Genomic DNA, 19,954 nt, shown 5'->3' on the forward strand with positions numbered 1-19,954 from the left:
CACTCCACTGGTATATCTCCCACTTGACAAGTAATATAGGCCTCAAATCCCGGCAACTCTTTGACTGGCGCTTCGACAAAGTTCATCTAACTGGCGGTAGCACTTGACATCAAATTACGCGTGGACTTTGTGTACAAAAACACATCCAACTAGCGTCGGTTGTCAGGTTATTGTCTTGTAATGAGAGTACAGACGTCAAACTATGGATTAAACATTAACCCAGTGCGATGAGCAGCTTGCCTTGTGCTGTTCCTTGAACAAACAAGAACACAATGCCGAATTTAATTCAAGGACCGAACAGAGATTCACCACCAAATATCTCTGAATACACTCGATCGTTCAACGCTTGTTTACAAGCTTGGGTCGGCGGGTTTTATCCTTGCTACGCTACGGGTAATCTACTGTCATAATCTAAAGTTTGCAGTTCATTAACCTTTTATTTACGGGTTTTACTTATCGCATGCATCGTTGCATTTGTTGGGTAATCAGTGAATCATATTGCCGTAATAATAGGTAACTTCAAAAGGCGATATAGGCTTATTGCATAACTCTTCATATGGAGCTTGGAGCTTTTATTCACGTTGAGATCTCCATAAGTGGACAGAGCGACATGAAACGACCGACGATAAATAAAAAGTCTTTCACGACGCCCAACTATTGTCTATTTCTTGTGAATATATGCTGTTTTCTTACATCTCTTCAACTTGGAACACAAGGTTACGTCTTTGTACCAATGTACAAATATTTGTTTTCCGTATAAACGCGTTTCCCGCATTCCAAAATAATTTGTTTGCAATCGCCCATTAAAGTTTTTAATATGTGAATACTTTGGCCTTCGTGAACAAACTTAACGTTGAAAATACAATCCTTACAAGCCTATACGTTAGTAGTCAGAAGACTAATATGTTTGCGGGATTTAGTTGGGTTATATAGTTACTAACGCCCTATGCAGATAAGTGGTTCATATCCGCCCTATGCTAGATTGTCCTTTTAATTGCCAAATTTCGTAATTCTGTCCCTTTTTAAATTGTGTTTGGTCTTGTTTCGCCTTCTGTCGACAATTCTGCATAAATGTACTTGGGAAAAGTTGGCTAATTCTTTGTCAATTTCTTACGTTCTTATCATTTCCTGAACTGTCATTGTTTGCGAGTAATTTGTGTGGTATATGATGTAGTCGATACTCTTCATATAGAAATTATATTCGGAAAACTGGTACTGATAATCTTTTTTCAATTAAATTTGTTCTTGTACATTATTAACAAGGAGAGTTTTCAGTGAGGCAACTTTTATCCAAGTTTTTTAATTGGATTTACTTCTGAAATTCTGAAAGGATAATAAATAAAATAGTTTATCCCTTTTATATTGTTGGGAATATATCGATATGCGGGGTTGTTCTTAAATAATACTTTTTAACCGCTTTTTTGCATTCTAATCAACAGTTTTAGGTGTCTTGCGCCACCGGTTTTGCGCCAACGTTTTTTATTCCGCTGGATGCAGAGTTTGCAGACGTGGGTATAGCGTTATACATTACTTGTACAGATAGCGTTCTTTGCCTGGGCCGGCGACCGAAATAACTGTCCCAAGAGACAACTATGCCGGCCCTTTTATAGACACCAACTCATTTGCAAGCTGTGCTGATTGTCAACTACACAGAAGCCAGGAATTCAGAACCTACTTGTATTTAAAGGTTTTTGGACCAGGTATTTAAAAAATAATCATAATGTCTGAAATAGTGGTTGCCAAGGGTGGAAAAGCCACGTTTTCGTGCGAATTACCAGATTCATCTTATCAAGGACTTTGGACCAAGGTACAACATTACTTTCGTTACCTTGCATTGTTACATGATAAGCATAAAGATTATTAAAAGGTAAACATAGGTGCAATAAGCACGCAGTGGTTATTTTTTGACCAAAACACATTTTGTGCCAGATCAGCTCATAATCAAATACTGTGTCAGAATACCCCTGTAGTCGGTAGGAAACTATGTTTTCACAAAATTTTACATGTAGCCTTGAAAATGTTTGGTGTTGGTTATGACATTTCTATATTCGCCGATGTTTAGAATGGAGGAACTCTTCGACATGACGGCAAACGTGTACTTATCAGTCAAAGTGGCGCTGAACACACCCTCATTATCACCACCACAGAATCAGCAGACGCTGGAAAAATTTCCTTCAAAACAAACTCTGGGGGAGTCGAAGTTCCATTCGAATTGGTGGTGACAGGTTATTCCTTTTATGATTTACCAAATTTACTGGAAGATTTGATTTGTGGTTACCATAGGCAAAGTTCGCGATGTTCAAGTTGGTTTTTGCGGACAAGATTCTAGTTTTCCTGTGTGTGAAAACTACACGCAACGAGAATAATTTTCTATTTATGTTAACCGCAAGCATTTTCGCCATAATTGCTTAAAACAGTTGGGGCTTACGTACCGTAATATACAGGGACAAAATATTGTAATCACAGCACATCCAGTCAAGTCTACATGTGCAGTTTAAAACTAGACCATGGTACCATCATGATGATGTAATTCGTGTGTTTGACAATCTTTGAAAGTTATATTTGTAAATTACCGCCAACGATTCAATTATTCAGCCTAAAGCAGTGTTTCTCAAACTTTTTCCAATCACGTACCGCTTATTTGTTTTTTAATACACTGCGTACCACCGTATTACTATACCATAACTGTTATGACATAACACCAATGAATAACAATGTAGCCAATATCACAAGTTGCTTGGATTTCTTTATTGTGCATTTGTGACGCAATAGTATCAACGTGAAATTGTTGCACAGTTGAATACACGATGTCAGAATTACTTCAACACTGCAACAATTTCACGTTGATACTATTGCGTCATAAATACACAATAAAGAAAACCGACATCATGTATTTTCAGCGCTTTTGGCTTCTGCAAAGTGCGGCAAATTGTATAGAGTAGACTAAATCGCGTACCACTTGAAAAGCTCTCGCGTACCATTAGTGGTACGCGTACCACAGTTTGAGAACCACTGGCCTAAAGACATACTTTTGCCCCGACCTTAGAATAAAGTTTTGAAAACTGTTTACAAAAGCGTCTACAATGCTTAAAAATCGAATCGTGGTTGTTAAAATATTTTACCATTACAAGAAACCATTGTCATGCAGAACCACCAGCAATTGATCCTGTTGAGTTTGAAAAGGCATCTCAGTCGATGGGAAACTTAAAAACCGGTAAAACATCGAACACGTTAAACGCAGTCATCCATTGTATGCCAAACATCTGCATCGTTGCAGGATCGCCGATGGTTTTGCGAGTGCCATTCAGCGGTGCTGTTCCTATAACGGCATCCTGGACGTTCAATGGCAACCCTGTTTCGACCAGAAAGTTTGACGTTAAAACAACCGCGACCGGCAGCACTTTGACCCTCGCCAACTTTCAGGAACAAGATTGTGGGGTGTATGAGGTACGTGTTCAACTTATAAAATCTCATTTCCCAAAATAAGCCTATTTTGATTTAGGTTTGGACTTCATTGCTTATTTCCTTTTTCCAATTGGTTGAGTCTTTTTAAGGGATTTGGATGTTTGAAAACATTAAACTAAATCCCTATAAACAAGTGCATTTGTCATTTCACTAGCGTTTCGAAGTGTCCGTGTTTTTTAACCTTATTACACGAAGGTTCTGCTGAAAAACAATTTCGGCGAGATGCGCGTCCCAGTCAATGTTTCGCTTTCTGAATTTTCCCAAGTCAGTTTCGAAACTGTATCAGTGCCCGGAGAAACTATCCAGAAAACCAGCACAATGGTTATCAGCCAAGGTCAGTAAAATTAAACTTTGTTGTCGTCGTCATTACGACACGTGAAGTGGAATCTTATAATAGGTAAAAAGAATTAATTGCATTGCGTGTAACAAACGCGTCGCGGTTCGCAATCCAAGTCGGACGACAACTGTACGACCAACAGTTACGTGGCCTTCTATATTGTAAAACCCATGGGAGGTAATGGGTCGGATCGTGATTTGCGTCACAACTTGACACTACTGCAATGGCGGTGCGCAGCTGCTTACCAATCACCAGATCTATCGCTCATCGAATAATGTCGCTGTTAACTGCGCCAATGCGATTTAAACTTAACCCACAGTTTGCATTCTTTTTCATTATGTAACCAACGTGCCTTCAAACATTTTCCACGGATTCCATTTACAGCAATATCCATTTATCTCAAAAATTCTTTATAACAATACACTCCCCACTTTTTTCTTAACCTAAACTTTGCGTTTTGTCATATTTGCAAACAAATTTAACTTTCTAAATTGACGGAAAACAACTCGAAAATTGGTGTTGTACTCCGCAGTTTTCGGAATTATGTTTGTTTTTAATATAAATAGAGCAATAGTATTAAACAACTTTTTTTAACCTAGATGTGGAGATTCCATCAAAACCTGCCGGTAACATCAAGTTTGACAACATGTCGGCCAACCATTTCACAATTAGCTTTATTACCACGAGCAAGGGTGACAATATTAGCGAGTACAGCATTGAAAAAAGTGAAGGCGGCAACGGATGGCAAAAGGTAAATAAATTTATAATTATTGCTAAGTTTCACAGATATTAAGTATGCTTTGATTCGTGCAATAACCACAAATTGTTATCATTTAGCTGCGAACGTAAAGATGCAGCATAGATATTAAAGGTTTCTGTTCTGTTCAGAGCGCCACGTTCAAACCTGGTGAAAAATCAGTGACGATTCAAGGACTTCAGGAGGGGAAGCGGTACACGTTCCGCATCCGGGCAATTAATCCTGCGGGTGAGAGCGAGGCGTTAGAATCAAGGGCAGTTACAGTGCAAAAACCGTCACAGAGCCCGATCCTTGACACTGCCGTATTAGAAAAATTGAAAGGGGATCAATGCCTAAAATCTGGAAAGGACTTCCGTTTGAAGGTAAAGTTTTCACACGTCTCGGGTGTCTGGCAATTTTATGAAGGTATTGCCAACAACATAAATTTCGGTGAAAAAATGTTTTTTGATTGATTAAATATAACATGGAAGCAAAGAAGTGATTTCAACCTCATATTTTTGATTATCCAAAATGTCGTAGATTCCCTACGTTGGTTTTCCACTACCCATAGCACAGTGGTCAAAAGACGGTAAAAAGTTGACCACCAAAGGTCGCATTTCAAGCGAAACAACCGACAAGGACACATCTTTCGCCATCACCGGTCTTGGCGCAGAAGATACAGGAGAATATTCGTTGCAGCTGAAAAACAAACAAGGCAGTACCAACACTTCTTTCAGGGTTGTTATCATTGGTGAGAAAACACCTTTTAGCCAGTTTGTTACTGTATGGCAATGACACATGGGATATAGTTTTAGAAACCCCAGGAGTCAATAAGACTAGACCCTGGAATCGTCGGAGACAAGCTTAGCTCTTAACTCTCAGCGAAATTTTGATTAATTACGCTTGATTAATTATTATTAAAATTTTGATTAATTATTAATTAACTTGTCTGAAAGCCAGTGCAAATTGCATTGTCATTTATCAGCACCATGTCTGCGCTTAAGAGTTTAAATCTCAAACACTTTGAGATAATGTGAACGTGTCTCCTTTGCAATTCCTTCTTATATATGCCTTCCTGATTTCAGACTGAAAAGTTAAAAGTATTTTGTTTACTACGCATCTCAGATGCACCTTCGCAACCTGTTGGGCCAATTGAAATGAGCAATGTGTCGAGCACTGAAATGACATTTGCGTGGAAACCACCAAAATCTGACGGAGGAAAACCTTTGCAAGGATATATTCTCGACAGGAAGGATTCCAAATCGCCCATGTGGACTGAGCTTCAAAAGGTTTGTTCTGCATTGCGGAACATCAATACACAACAAATTCAGTTGCGGTGACATAATAGCTGTGTCCGAAATGTATTACCTTATTCCATTTTTATACTGTTTAAAAATGACAGGAAAATAAAAATTCCATTTTATTTACTAGTAAATTTTCGGTCAATAAGCACAGGGATTCAAAACGGTAAAAATTGATAATCTACTGACAAATGCGTTTTTTAAGGTCGGACCCGGAACGCTCAGTTACACGAGCACTGGATTGAAAAAGGGTTTGAAATATTCCTACCGAGTCCGCGCTTATAATGAGGAAGGGGAAAGCAAACCTCTACTTTCCCAATTGGTTCTGGCAAGCGGTAATACCTAAGACGCACCTTAGTGGTTTACTGGTGAATAAATTAAACGTGACTTTCAGGTCCTCCGGGTCCACCTGGGAAGCCGACAGCTGGAAAAGTGACGTCAACAAGCATACAGGTCACGTGGTCAGAACCGGAGAACGATGGTGGGAGTGCGGTGACGGCTTACTACGTGGAAATGAGGGAATCTGGACAAGATTGGAATATTGTAAGCATATGCTAAAATCGGAAATAAATAATGATTCACTATACAAGGTATCCCATATAAACTATGTGCTTGATTTGCTGATAACTGTGTTAGGTGCCAAGCAACAAAGTGAAGGGCACGAGTGCACAAGTTGACAACTTGGTACCGGAAAGTGATTACGAATTCCGCGTTTGTGGCAAAAACTCAACAGGAAAAGGCTCGTGGAGTCAAACCGAGAAACCGATAACAGCTATGGATTCGCCAGGTATTAGTCGCCGGTTATTTTTGAAACACCTTTTTCAAAATAATAAAAACGGGCCGTTTGGGCAAATAACTTACATGCGCGGTTTGAACTTGTTTTTCTTCCGGTGTAGAATGTGAACAAAAAAGTCTGTATTGTTATTTCCCCAAAAAAAATTCTTTGAAACTTTACGTTAATACTTGTTGCGTTACATTTTTCTTATTTTTGTAAGCCATTTATGGTCGTTTGCTATTTCCCCAAAAAACAACACGCTCCGTTTTATGTTGACAGAACCCCCTGTAATTAGCGAAGCAGTGAAAGAAAACCTCGCATCCCCCGTTAGTGCGATTGCAGGTGAAGATGTTTCGCTAAAAGTTCCAGTTTCTGGAATTCCGAAACCTAAAGCTGAGTGGAAGGTGAACGGAAAACCAATTGACTTGGATGGTATGCATTCACAAAGATGCCATTTGTGTAATCACAAGGCCGTTTATTTTATATTACATTAAACAGGTGGTAGATACGTGTCGGTTTCATCAAGAGGAGTCTCTGAATTAAGATTCCCTGGTGCTAAGAGAGCTGATAGTGGAAAATACAGTGTCGTGCTTACTAACAGTGAAGGAGAAGCCACAGCTGACCTCAACCTTAAAGTAACTGGTAAGTATATTTCGTGGTGCAGACAAAAAATTATACATGGATCGAAGACAGGAATTAATCGTGTTATCATCACTACGCGTTATGTATTGGAACGAAACCCATACGGAAGATCTGCTGAAATTTGATTTCATCTTTATTTAAACTTCAGAAAATATTATTCAGTCCCAATAAAGAAACGTTCAAAACCAACTATAAACCGAAATATTACTTTTAGATTCACCGCAGGCGCCGGGCGGTCCGGTAAAAGTAATCAAGGCTTCTTCCAAGGCAATAACCATCGGTTGGGCGCCACCTACCGACGATGGGGGTCTTAACATTACGCAATATTTGGTTGAGAGGAAAACATGTGGGGACGTTATGGAGGAATGGTCGAGGGTATGTAGACTTGCTATTCTGCTATTACTGTAAAACGTTGCACAGGTTGAATGAAGATGTTGGAATTTTTGAGAAAAAAATGTGCATGTTTGAAAAGATTGCCGCCTGGTCTTTAAATATATGTTTAGTAGTAATTGATCTAAATTTTAAAAAAAAAGCCAAAGCTAAGATGCTGTTAATCATGTTAAGTAACCGTTTCGAACCTATACTTGGTTCATCATCAGTACTACTACAGCTGGTTGCAGAAAAGCGTCGAGTTAATAAAGGACTGAAAAGCAGAAGGGAAACAGCAGCAACAACGCTGTCTTAGCTTTGGCTTTTTTCTTCAAAGTTATCAACTCCACTTATTTTGCACCCAAGTATATTGTTCTAAATTGTATTCTGTATCTGATGGATGCGCAGCAACATGTTGGTAATTTCTGTCAAAAAATGATTTTTGAATAATCTACAAAGCAGACACTCGCAATGGATTGTAAGAAACAAATTTTAAACAATCTAATGGGCAATAGTATTTTAAAATATTAGTATCATAGGGATTAAAAGTAAGGCTTTGACAATAACACCAACCTTACATTAACACAATGATTTTAGATTGGAAAAGTATTTCCAGGAGAAGACTTGAAAATAACCAGCGACCACGTTGAGAAGGGAACATCTTATCAGTTCCGCATCAATTGCCAAAATTCGATGGGAAACAGTCCTTATCTTACTTCAGCTGACATCATGGCCGATGACAAATACAGTATGTCCACCACATACTAAGCAGTGTGGATGTATTACGACGATTTCTACTTCTTTTACAGAGCCACCAGCGGTAATTGCCGCACCCACGGTTAGTGACGTAACCAAAACATCTTGTGTGGTCTCATGGACTGAACCTGATGATGGAGGAAGTCCAATTAACGGTAAGGATTGTTGTAGTTTTGTTACCAAACAAACATTTGGGAATTACAAACGAACAACGAATGTGCAATAACGACTGTCTGTCATTATTCTGTACAATTTATTACTTTTTTGACAAGGGAATGTATGGAACATTTTGTTTAACAAACCAAATAAAACTGTACTTTGAGGAAAGAATTGTACAACCTGATTATCAAACAGTTTCTATTCTTACATTGTTCGTTTTGGGACAAATATCTTTTCAATTTTCCCGTTTTGTTCAGGATATACTTTGGAGACAAAACGAATTGGTCGACGTAACTGGGTTCCTGAAAACAGCGGTCGGCTGATCAGTGATACAACGTTCAAAGTAAAAGACTTGAGTCAGGGGTGCGAGTATCAGTTTCGCGTCAGTGCAGAGAACGAAGGTGGAAGAGGACCCAACGGGAAGGAAAGCGAAACCATCATGGCAAAAGATCCAATCCGTAATATTTACGTTCAAATACTTGTAAACTTATTATTGCATGGCTTGAATGCCAATCTGCGTAAATTATATTCCATTACTTCCAAAAACTTTTTCCTTATTAAGTAACAATAAGTAATGAAGTCCTTTTATACTTTCCATAAAGTGTATTTTTAAAAGACGTTTGACAGGCGTTTATCGCATTTGGACATCATACAAACGGTGCTACCTATACGCCATGTTTTTAATGCAATAAGAAAATTGGCGGCGATGCGTATAGAAAAACTCTGGTCGAAGTCAATTGTCGTCGCAAATGTTAGCCTTTCTCTTTTATGTACTGTGTTGCTTCAAGGCTAATAAAGCATTTTGTACAGCCCCGCCACCGCCTCCAACTGATTTGGAAGTTGTCGACAAAACAGACAAAAGCATCTCTCTGGTTTGGAACGCTCCCAAAGATCTTGAACCAACACTTTTCAACGGATATTATGTTGAAAAGTGCAAGGAGGCCAGTAGTGATTGGATTCGATGTCATGAGTTTCCAATTCGTTCTGCAAAGTACAAGGTATTGGAAATTCCTGATCGTGAGAATTTCTTCATATTCAAATAAACGAACTTCTTTCTCAGGTGACTGGACTTACACTTGGGGACAAGTACAAGTTCCGCGTTCGTCCTGTCAACGACGGAGGTTATGGCTCGGCTTGTGGGGTTGGGTCTGTCGTGGAAGTGAAACAGTTGCACGGTATGAAATACATTAGTTTACTACGGGGATAATTCATACATTATTACTACTTCTGTGCATAAAACATTCACCCGGTACAAACTGTATCCATTTGCTAAAACTAACACGGCGAAGTGGACATTTTCAAAAATTAAAAAATATTGCGATATTGACCAACATTTGACGACTCTAAATCCAAATTAGTTTTTAGGTTTGTGAGACACATTGTAGATATCGTGTTAATTAAGATGTCATTTAAAGCAATTTATCATGAAAACGTTTTGTATCTATCCTCGATGATATTCTTGCGTTCAGAAAAGCCAAAAATATCTTTCGACAAGTCCGTCCCACAGAGAATCGAAGTGCCAGCCAGCAGTACTTTGAGGCTAATGGCTTCTGTTTCGGTGAGTATAGAACAACATACAAAACATTAATAACCCTTCCAACGACAAATTATTTGTAAACTTTCGAATCTCTACAGGGAAAACCCCGCCCGGTGGTAAATTGGTACAAGCAAGGTACTGACTTGGACAAGCGCGGTGTAGTTCAGACTCAAGATGGCGTCACACAGCTCACTATTCGCAACCTCGCCAAACGTGATTCAGGAACATACGAACTTTCCGCTGACAATCCCAGTGGCAATATGAAGAAAATGGTACAACTTGTTGTCAAAGGTGAAAAAACACGCATGTTTGTGATTTAAATGGGGAAAGTTGGCTGGTTTTATGCAAAACCTGTTTATACTCGTATAACCATAAAGTCAAGTTAATTTGCCCAGATTTCACCATAAGATTAAACAGTTTCGAGAGTGTTGACGACACAAGTTTTTTACAAGTGCATTTTTACAGATGCGCCTGATCCACCTTGCAACATTAAACTTGGGGAAATTCAAGATGACGGATCGTTGATGATAACATGGGATCCGCCTGTTAATAATGGCGGCAATGCGGTCAAACACTATTGCATCCAGGTGGGTCGTTCATTATCTTGTCTTTGTTCTTTAAAAAATCTTGAAAATATCAATCTAACTGGAACCAAACATTACAACAACCATAAATTTCGACTTTGAGGACCAAAGTTATATCCCAATTTCATGTCTCGTTTTACAGAAACGAGATGCATATTCTCGAAGCTTTCAAACAATTAAGGATAAAGTAACAGGAACCCAATATCTCGTTCGAGATTTGAAACCTGGTTGCACATATTACTTTCGCATCATTGCCGAAAATGATTTGGGCAGGGGTGATGGCACACAATCCAACCTTCTCACCGTCATTCAAAAACGAGGTAAATATGCATTATTTGTTATATAGCCAGTCTACTCATCGGCGCGAATCTGCGTTTGAAGGCCCACTGAGGATTGAAAAGATGTCCTACGATAAACTCGATTTGAGCAAGGCTGCCAACATTACCTTGGCGCTGAAACCTCTTAAAGTCAAAGAAAGAGGCACAGCGAAATTTACTTGCGCCACAACTGGCAAACCTGATCCTGAAGTCACCTGGTATAAAGGTGGGATATTTTCAAAAACTATTTTTCAGTATAGAGCAGTTTTTAACCAGGCTGTGTTAATGGTTGCAGATAACGTCCGCATTCGAGCCAACAACAAGTATTCCATTTTAAACAACTACGGAGTTTGTACACTAACCATCTTCGACTGTCGATCTCGGGATGTTGGCATGTATAAAGTTGAGGTTGCCAACCCATCGGGAAAGGCTGTTAGCGAAGCAAACCTTTCTGTATTGGCAATTTAATAGAATACACGACATAGTATCGTAATATAGACATGTGTATGATATTCGCTTTGTTATTTTGCTCATCGCATTTTATGCTAGAGAACGTATGTGCTTGGTGTGAAGATGGATGGTATGCGTGCTACAAAATTATTTGCCGAAAATAAGGCACTGGATGTAAAAAGCACAGAAATGGTGCTTGCTTATCAGCTAGCGCTTAATAAACCAATGTAAGTACGAAAACCACTTGGTTGATTTTTGTATTATCGTAAGGCTTTAGAACATTAAGGTTTTAAGATGTTTATTCACAAGCTATAAATTTACAACGCCACTTGTGGAAACCACATACTAGTTACAAAGAGTTTTTTACATAGCAGTCTATAGTCGAATGCTTTAAGCTTGCCTTCCTAATTTGTCGCCTTACGTTTCTGATCACTGATGCATTACACCAAAAATTATTTCCTTCAAATGATGCGTTCCTCTCATCTGTTATAGAGCTCTTCAAGAAAAGTAAAAGTGACGGCAATAAAAATTTCGCCGGGGGCATTGCAAAGAAATTGTTTCAGATAACTTAACTGAAAGTTGTTTTCTGGTTTATAAGAATTAAAAGTTTGCAACATTTTAAAAATTTGTGTTAGGTATACTGAAGCTACGTCCTAAAAATGCGCGTCTCCAATTAAAGTTGTGTTTTTTTAAGTGGAAGAAATTGAAAAATATGTGTGTTAGAAGCCATGTAGCATACGTGTTTAAGCAGGAAAGTAACACCCTGTTTTTGATCATACGTTTTTAGAAAGGCAACAAAGGTGATTTGAGTCATAATTAATAGAGCTGTTTGAGGAAAACATAACTTTTTCAGTTAAAAAGTTGCTTGAGAAAAAACCCCAAACACCAGCAAGCAGTTTGTGATAGATTTAGTGCTACTGGTAAAAATATGTTAAAATTTCCGTCAATAATAACGTTATATAATATCACAATAAAACACACACGATAAGGAAACAAACTTAAAATATAAGGTGAGAATTTTATACATTTGAGATTAAATTTTTCCAGAACCACAGTTTTTTCATCATAATTATAATCTATAATATTGCTGACTTAGGAAATGCTAGCCTATGAGCCATACTGTGAAACAAATCATTGCTATTACCTTGAATCACATTGGGTTATTTGCATGCAAAGATTTGTGAACTGGTTAACCCCTTGGTTGACCCAACGCTATACACAGCTATGTTTTAGTGCAGAAATGTTTGGTACATACATACTTTCAAAAGTAAATGTTGCCTTTCTAATCAGTTGCAAAGTGAATGTTGTGCATTGAAAATGAGTTCTCTTTTTATAGCAAATCATATAGGAAGTTTTGTAAAAAAGAGTTGCATGCTGGGCCTTCCTAAGCCTGAATGATTGTTTAAGTATCACAATCATGCTGCGACTTTTAAGAAGAACTTTCAGCAGGCGAGGAAGGAGGAGACCCAAGCAACCTTCAAGCGGAAGAGGCCAATCTGAATCAGGAATTCACATTCCTTCTCCAGATGGAAAACGGGGCAAATCAATAATAACAGCAAGAGTTATGCTGCTCGATGGTACAGATGTTTCTGTTGATGTCCCTGTAAGTAAACACTATTTCAAATTATTGTATTAGTGCAGCATCTTTTTGCAACTTGCTAAATGAATGCAGTTTTTAATTTTAAAACAACACCCATTCTCAAATCATTCTCAATGTGAAATGCAGGCGAGTGTATAAGATGGTTTGGTTAAGTAGCACTCGCCTGCATTTCACATTGATAATGATTGTAGTTACAATTGAAGCGTCTGAAAAGTGAATTTCTTATTTATTATAATCAGGGTTACAATCAACCAATATGAAAAAATAGGCATGCTTATATTTTTATGACACATTTGTGTAAAATGTCTTTGATTATAAATAGTAATATTGCCATTTTTAAAGACTTTTAATCACATCAGTTCGATGACCTTAAAGACACATTTTGTCAAATTTAGCACCCACATCTACCACAGTGCCAATATAGTTAAAAATCTTTATTTAGTCTAGTTTGATTAAAAAACTAAGCATCTAAATCTATTTAAAAAGTACTATTTTAAGAAATAAGCACGGTATTGCAACACTGAAAAAGTTATTTTACAATTCACAATTCAAGGTTTTAGTGGGGTTTGGCATGATTATTATTTGTTAAGATTGAAATACCCGAATGTATGGTTCTGTCATTGATTTGTCAACTATGATATGAAATAACTTCCTAAAGACAGACAAGTATTTCCTGAATTGCACTAATGGTTTTTTTATGACTTAGTTAAAATGGCTGGCGCAGTGCTGGCAAGTCATGTTTTATGGCCAATCTTCCTTCTCTTTCCAGAAAAAGGCTCTGGGAGGTTTGTTGTACCAACAAGTTATTTCATATCACCTTGATTTAATTGAAACTGACTATTTTGGTCTGCAGTACATGGATGCCAATCAGGTAAACAGCGCACATGATGTATATTTACGTCATAATATGCATTATACTAGTTTTACATTATACTATCGTCAGTTTTATGGTTAGCGGTTAGGGTTGATTGTTAATTGTATTAAACAACTGCTGCGTTCGTTTTCGAATGTTTGTGAAAACAAGATTTGCCATGTCAAACTCTGTATTATTTGTTTGAAGGTGCCACACTGGTTGGACAAGACCAAAAGGATAATTAACCAAGTTAAGATTGGACCTCCCTACACATTTCACTTTAGGGTAAAATTCTATTCCTCTGAACCAAATCTATTACAGGAGGAACTTACTAGGTAGATGATCCATCCCATCGTTGTAATCACATGTTAATACGGAGTATTAAATCATTTCAATTATGTTTTTAAGATACCAGTTTTTCCTTCAGTTAAAGCAAGATATTTTGTTTGAAAAACTTGCTTGTCCATTTGATGTAGCTGTGCAGCTAGCAGGCTATGCATTGCAATGTAAGTAAGAAATGCAAGATACTTTTACAACTTTCTTTTCCATTATGTTTCTCACATGTATATAATGTCTGTGTCAACATATCATAGCTGTGTCAAGTATGTTGTGGTTTAATTCATGCTGTTTTATAGTATGGCAAACTGCCCTCCTTCAAGTCAACATATCTATTTAAACAATACTCCTACCACCAGAACATTCCATGCCAACTATGTAAATAACAATACAATGTTAACTGTAGGAAAGTTTTTGATTCTTTGGTTATATCTGTGAGAATGTACTTAGTTATCCAAAACACTGAACGTTTTGTGCAACACCTGAACTATGTTTTTTTTTTAATGTCTGATTACTTACGAAAATACTATAGCTGTCATATAATCTATCGGAGTATGATCATTTTGTTCTTCTTTTAATGATAGCTCTTATAGTAGTTGTTTCACAAGTGTGATACAAATGTTTAATTTAATATTAACCTATATATATTGTGTAGTTTTCCATAAGGTATGTTTTTTAATTTCCCACACAATAAATTTGTTTGGTCGGTCCAATATAACAGAATATTTTAACCTAAATTTTTGAAATTCATTCCCACTTTTCAGCTGAACTTGGTGATTATGATCCTGATGTGCACAACCCTTACTTTATCTCAGAGTTTCGATTTGTTCCAAATCAGTCCGAGCAATTTGAACTTGAGGCAATCGAAGCTTATAAAGCTTGCAAGTATGTAGTTCATCTTGTATTTTTATGTGAATTTAGAATATAACCTGTGTCCATGCAGCACATCCTCAGAGAGTCAGTTTTATTGAAAACATTGTATTGATCTGGGTGATTTACATTTCAAACCTTTTTTAGTTATTGTGGAAAGTAACATTAAAAAAATGATTTAAAGTAGATGTTAGACTCCAAAACTTGATGCATTTTATAAATTTCCTGGTTTGTTACGCATGTCAAGTAACTGTTGTTGTTTATTGAACAATTTGTAGGACGTTCATAGTTTATTATCTACTATTAATCAGTTTTTTAATGTTACTTTCCACAATAATATTCAGATCACATGTAGGAAAAAAACAAATATAGTTTGCAACTAAATGTACAAATAACATACATTATTGAAATAAGTCAACTCTTTTGCTTAAATCCATGGACATTTCACATATTTGCTTTCTAACTTAACGACATCTTTAGTTTGTAACCTGAACCAAATAGAACTTCGGCTTGCTACGCAAAAAAAGTTAACCTATGTCAATTTAAATAGATTTAATGGATAAAATTTATGTTGAATAATAACTTCATTTGTTTGGTTTATTTTAAAAGGGGGCAAACTCCAGCGGATGCTGAGTTGAACTTTTTAAACATTGCAAAGTGGAGAGAAATGTATGGAGTGGACATGCATCAAGTGAAGGTAAAACATATGTCAGACAGATGTATACAAATAAATGTCTGACTTATTAGTTCAAGTTTTATGGAAATGGTTTCAGCTTTGCAAAAACTAATTAGTAATGCTACTATACAAGCTTTGCCAAACTGTCAATCGATGAATAATGTCTATTAAAAGAGACTGTGCTGGATTGTTTTTGTAAATATGTAGCCGAGGTGACTAAAATCAGATTGTGAAACATTTTGGTTTAGTATCTGTTGTTATATGACTTGTTTCTAAAGTCACTGATTGCTTGTTTTTAGGGAAAAGATGGAAACAACTATAGTTTGGGTCTCACTCCCACTGGTGTGCTGGTGTTCGAAGGTGAACAAAAAATCGGCCTCTTTTTTTGGCCAAAAATCAAGAGATTAGATTTCAAAGGCAAAAGGCTGATGCTTGTAGTAACAGAAGATGATGAAAGGGTATGTATAAACAGTTTGGTGGCTAAGTAAAAGATAGTGTGTGACAAATAGTATGTTTTGTGTAGGGTGTAGAACAGGAGCACACGTTCGTATTCCGCCTTGACCACCCTAAGGCGTGCAAACATTTGTGGAAATGTGCAGTTGAACATCACGCCTTCTTTCGTCTTAAAACCAACGTTGCCCAGGGTCAAAGACAGCAAATGATCAGGCTCGGTTCAAGGTAAGAAGAAGATTGGGTATTAAATGGTTTACACTGAGTAACCTCATATATCTCTTGGTGTTGGTTATCTGTAACATGGAAAGTGAAATGGAACCTGAACAAGTACCAAACTTTTACCAATTATTAAATCGTAGATGAAAAGTGGCGATTTGACTGATTGGTAGAAATGTAAAATTAAAGTATAACAACTGAAATCTTGAACAAACGTCTACTGTAGATCACCATTGTTATACCTGAGCAATTGGAGTTGTAACCTCTACCTTGTATTTTATCTTTAGGTTCAGGCCCAGCGTCCGGACAGAGTTTGAGATCACGAGAAATCAACCGGCTCGAAAATCGGTCAGTTTCGAGAGACGACCAAGCAAGAGATACTCAAGGCGACCAACCTTCAGAAGACGTAAGGACAAGGGTTACATTTCCTACGTACAGCACTTCATCAAATATGTCCCCCGATATAGACTAGAATTGCATCCCCACAACGAAATGTTTACATATATGACATGTGTAAACAATTGGCGCCTTAACCACCTTGTCTGTTAACATTTAATCCATGTATATTGAATGCTCTTAATTAAACCCCATTGAGCAACATTTTCCTGGAAACTAAAATTGGTCAATACCAGATGAAACATTTATCAGTAAATGTTATGTGCATGTATGTATTTTATCTTAGCTTTGCGAAACATATTGTCAAACAGTGTTTTAGACTAAATTTACTTACATTGCACAAATGTGCAAATCCGTAACTGGAATAAAATTAATTAAGTATACAACTATTATCTCCTCATGACACCAGCCACGCACATTCAAATCTCGTTGCAAACAAAGCACTAATATTTAGTTTCTATTATCTAAATCACGTGTGGGTTAATTACTCAAACTTTCGTAGCTGTGGTGTTTTATAATGTTGTAAACACAAATTTTAGATGTTATTTTCAAGGTTTTTACGATATTTGTAATTATAGCGATGCAGAATCGCCCAGTGCCCACTGATGAAAAACCATTCAGTCGTTACGTGCCACAACATGGGCCGGCAGCTCCACCAACTTCGTCTCAAAAGCGGTGAGTTACTTATTGATTTTTAGAACGTTTGCACGTGGGAAATATCTGTTTAGGATTGTCCATACAACAACCTATGTTTTCCCCAATATGTTAATAGTATGATTGCTCCTTCAAATGTTCAACACTTCTACGTACCGAGAATCGTAGCAAAATTACTCAACGATTAAAGTTGATGCGACAGCTTCTTTAATAATAATGAATAATAATGCCTTCCCAATAGATTTGTAGAACCCGAGTGGGGAAAATGAGTTTGTTGCCAAACTTGTTTATAATCTGTTTAAATTTTATGCAGAGAGCCACCACCTCCAAAACCAGCGCCACAAAACCATTACAATTCGGCTCCTAACGCGCAATACAGTCGCGCCAGTGCCCGACAGGCTTATGGTATAGAAGTATGAAGGTCGGGTCGATCGCAGGCCAGCAGTCGCCCACGAAGATTTAACTCTGTTTATGGAATTAAGTTGTTCGCTTACACGCGGAATAAAGTACGTACGCCGCCCTCTTTTTACACATTTCGCCTATTTGTTTGCGCCTAAATTCAATTTTACACTCGGCGGTTTTACTCCTCTTTTATACATATCGCTTTCCAACATTCATTGTGCTCCCAAAGTGCCGTATACGGCGCCTCTTTGTTTTGTACATATACCTACCAAATGCATTGTACGAAGACCAACATCAATTGTGTGTCCATCAATTAATTCACTTATAGACGTGTGCACGCGGTATTTGCCGCAATTTATATTGTATAAACGGATATATGCAGCAGTGCTTGCGCGGCGGCTAGCCGCTACACTTTGTGAATTTATATATGTATGTATTGGTTTTTATCGCCAAAAGCCGTCGTGTAGATTCGTGTTATTGCAAATGAACGTTATACTGCATTACTATAGTCTATCATTGTGATTGCGGGACCGTGCCCAAAGCGTCGTGTTCCGCGATGCACTTCAGATATCTGTCCAATTGTTTGTGCGACGCAGCCTGTGTCAAAATGTCAGCAGCGAGCAAGGGTACTTCGAATCGTTTGCGACAATACGTTCGATCTCATCACCCATCAAGACATGACCACAAGTCGACCCAACAACGTCGCTTTGTCAAGTGTTGCCAATGCTAAATGACCATTTAATGTAATATCTTGCGTTTCGGATTCTGCTTTAAAGCGGGTTTTATGGAGAGCTGTGTTGTATAATATTAAAGGTTTGCACGTTTTACCGTAATGACAATCACATGTTCGCGTTTGCAAGTGTGGCAGTTTTTCTTTGCATGCAGGTAATGTGGTAGACACACTCTCACCAACACAAACGCACGTTTCTCTCTTATGACCTTGTACGGGTCATGTTGTGTTATCTCCACATTGTGTAACATGTATTGTTGTTTCGTTCATTGCTTTGTTTCGTTCTTTCCGTTTGCGACTTTTTGTACAGAATTTAGCGTTGTAGGCCAGCATATGACCGTGGACTTGTAGAATAATTGTAGCACGCGTTTTGTTTTGGTGCCGGTAGATTTTGCGATTTTCATTCAATCATATCAGAAAAAAAATCGAACAAAATCCGACACCGGAATGCTTGGCCCTTCCCAATCAAATTTGAACTGATCTCATGGTTATAATAACGCCTGCTTTTGGTGCAGCGACCAACCCATGTTATTGATTAAATGAATATTAGTAATGAGTGTTTTTTATCAGAGGGTGATCGCATTGCCCTTACTAATCTTTGCGATCGCATTGTGACACGGTACATTCTTCTCTTTGTCGAATGTCGCATCACGGGAGTTGCAGCCATTCATGTTAATTCACTAATCGCACGTCGTAATCCGACCTTTTCTTGGTGCTTGACATTTTTAATGTGTAAATGCATTTTGCGTGTGACACGTTGTTATCTTGCATATTCTCCGTTTTAACAAAGAAACTTTAAACGACCGTTTTGTCTTGTTAATTAGCAAGAAATAATATGTGTGCAATTGAGTAGGACAATGTTTCCATAACTATCGACATAGGTCTATGTACCAGATGAGAATTTAACTTGTCGAAATCTCCTGATATAGACTTACGATCCACAAAGACTTAGTCGCAGATATTTTCAACAACTTCCGTATAGAAGTTTTCAATTGAGTAATATATTCGAAATACATCAAACTAACCAAGATTTGATATAAAAGTGTATGTATAACATATTTCACCCTAAATTCTTCCAGTGCCTGATACTGCGCATATTGTTTCGCCATGAACTTATTTTTAATCCAGTGGTTTACCAATTATATGAGAACATTAGGTGATTGGAATCGGTTGAAAACATGGAGGCGTGATAATACTTTTTATAAATCCGGTTAATCCCAGGCCAGGTAAATCAAATTTATGGTTGAAACTTCTGAAGAAGATGGCCTGCAAGCAGCCAATTAGGCTAAAAGGCTGTTCTGCAGGTACTGACCGCAACATCACTACAACTCCTTTGAATA

The 19,954-nt window shown here is 37.6% G+C and overlaps 2 protein-coding genes across 2 annotated transcripts; both read left to right on the plus strand.

Annotated features, from left to right (window-relative positions):
* Positions 1–1,646: 1,646 nt before the first annotated feature.
* LOC145912675 (immunoglobulin-like and fibronectin type III domain-containing protein 1) lies at positions 1,647–11,686 on the plus strand. Its single transcript, XM_083000230.1, has 26 exons — positions 1,647–1,807; positions 2,063–2,225; positions 3,149–3,214; positions 3,278–3,447; positions 3,661–3,799; positions 4,402–4,553; positions 4,691–4,921; positions 5,079–5,289; positions 5,664–5,827; positions 6,045–6,174; positions 6,234–6,382; positions 6,476–6,626; positions 6,894–7,046; positions 7,113–7,256; positions 7,471–7,631; positions 8,223–8,373; positions 8,435–8,536; positions 8,798–8,998; positions 9,351–9,538; positions 9,601–9,715; positions 10,010–10,098; positions 10,176–10,368; positions 10,543–10,664; positions 10,804–10,981; positions 11,043–11,204; positions 11,274–11,686. The coding sequence occupies exons 1-26, from the start codon at positions 1,721–1,723 to the stop codon at positions 11,444–11,446; spliced, it is 3,945 nt and encodes a 1,314-aa protein (XP_082856356.1). The 5' UTR covers positions 1,647–1,720; the 3' UTR covers positions 11,447–11,686.
* Positions 11,687–12,768: 1,082 nt separating this feature from the next.
* Positions 12,769–19,411, plus strand: LOC145912690 (band 4.1-like protein 5). Its single transcript, XM_083000250.1, has 11 exons — positions 12,769–13,031; positions 13,798–13,899; positions 14,089–14,216; positions 14,290–14,387; positions 14,982–15,102; positions 15,697–15,784; positions 16,063–16,221; positions 16,287–16,441; positions 16,720–16,838; positions 17,407–17,503; positions 17,796–19,411. The coding sequence occupies exons 1-11, from the start codon at positions 12,846–12,848 to the stop codon at positions 17,899–17,901; spliced, it is 1,359 nt and encodes a 452-aa protein (XP_082856376.1). The 5' UTR covers positions 12,769–12,845; the 3' UTR covers positions 17,902–19,411.
* Positions 19,412–19,954: the final 543 nt, after the last annotated feature.

This window comes from Ascidia mentula, chromosome 8 (genome assembly GCF_947561715.1).
Source record: "Ascidia mentula chromosome 8, kaAscMent1.1, whole genome shotgun sequence".
In the NCBI taxonomy this organism is placed as follows: domain Eukaryota; kingdom Metazoa; phylum Chordata; class Ascidiacea; order Phlebobranchia; family Ascidiidae; genus Ascidia; species Ascidia mentula.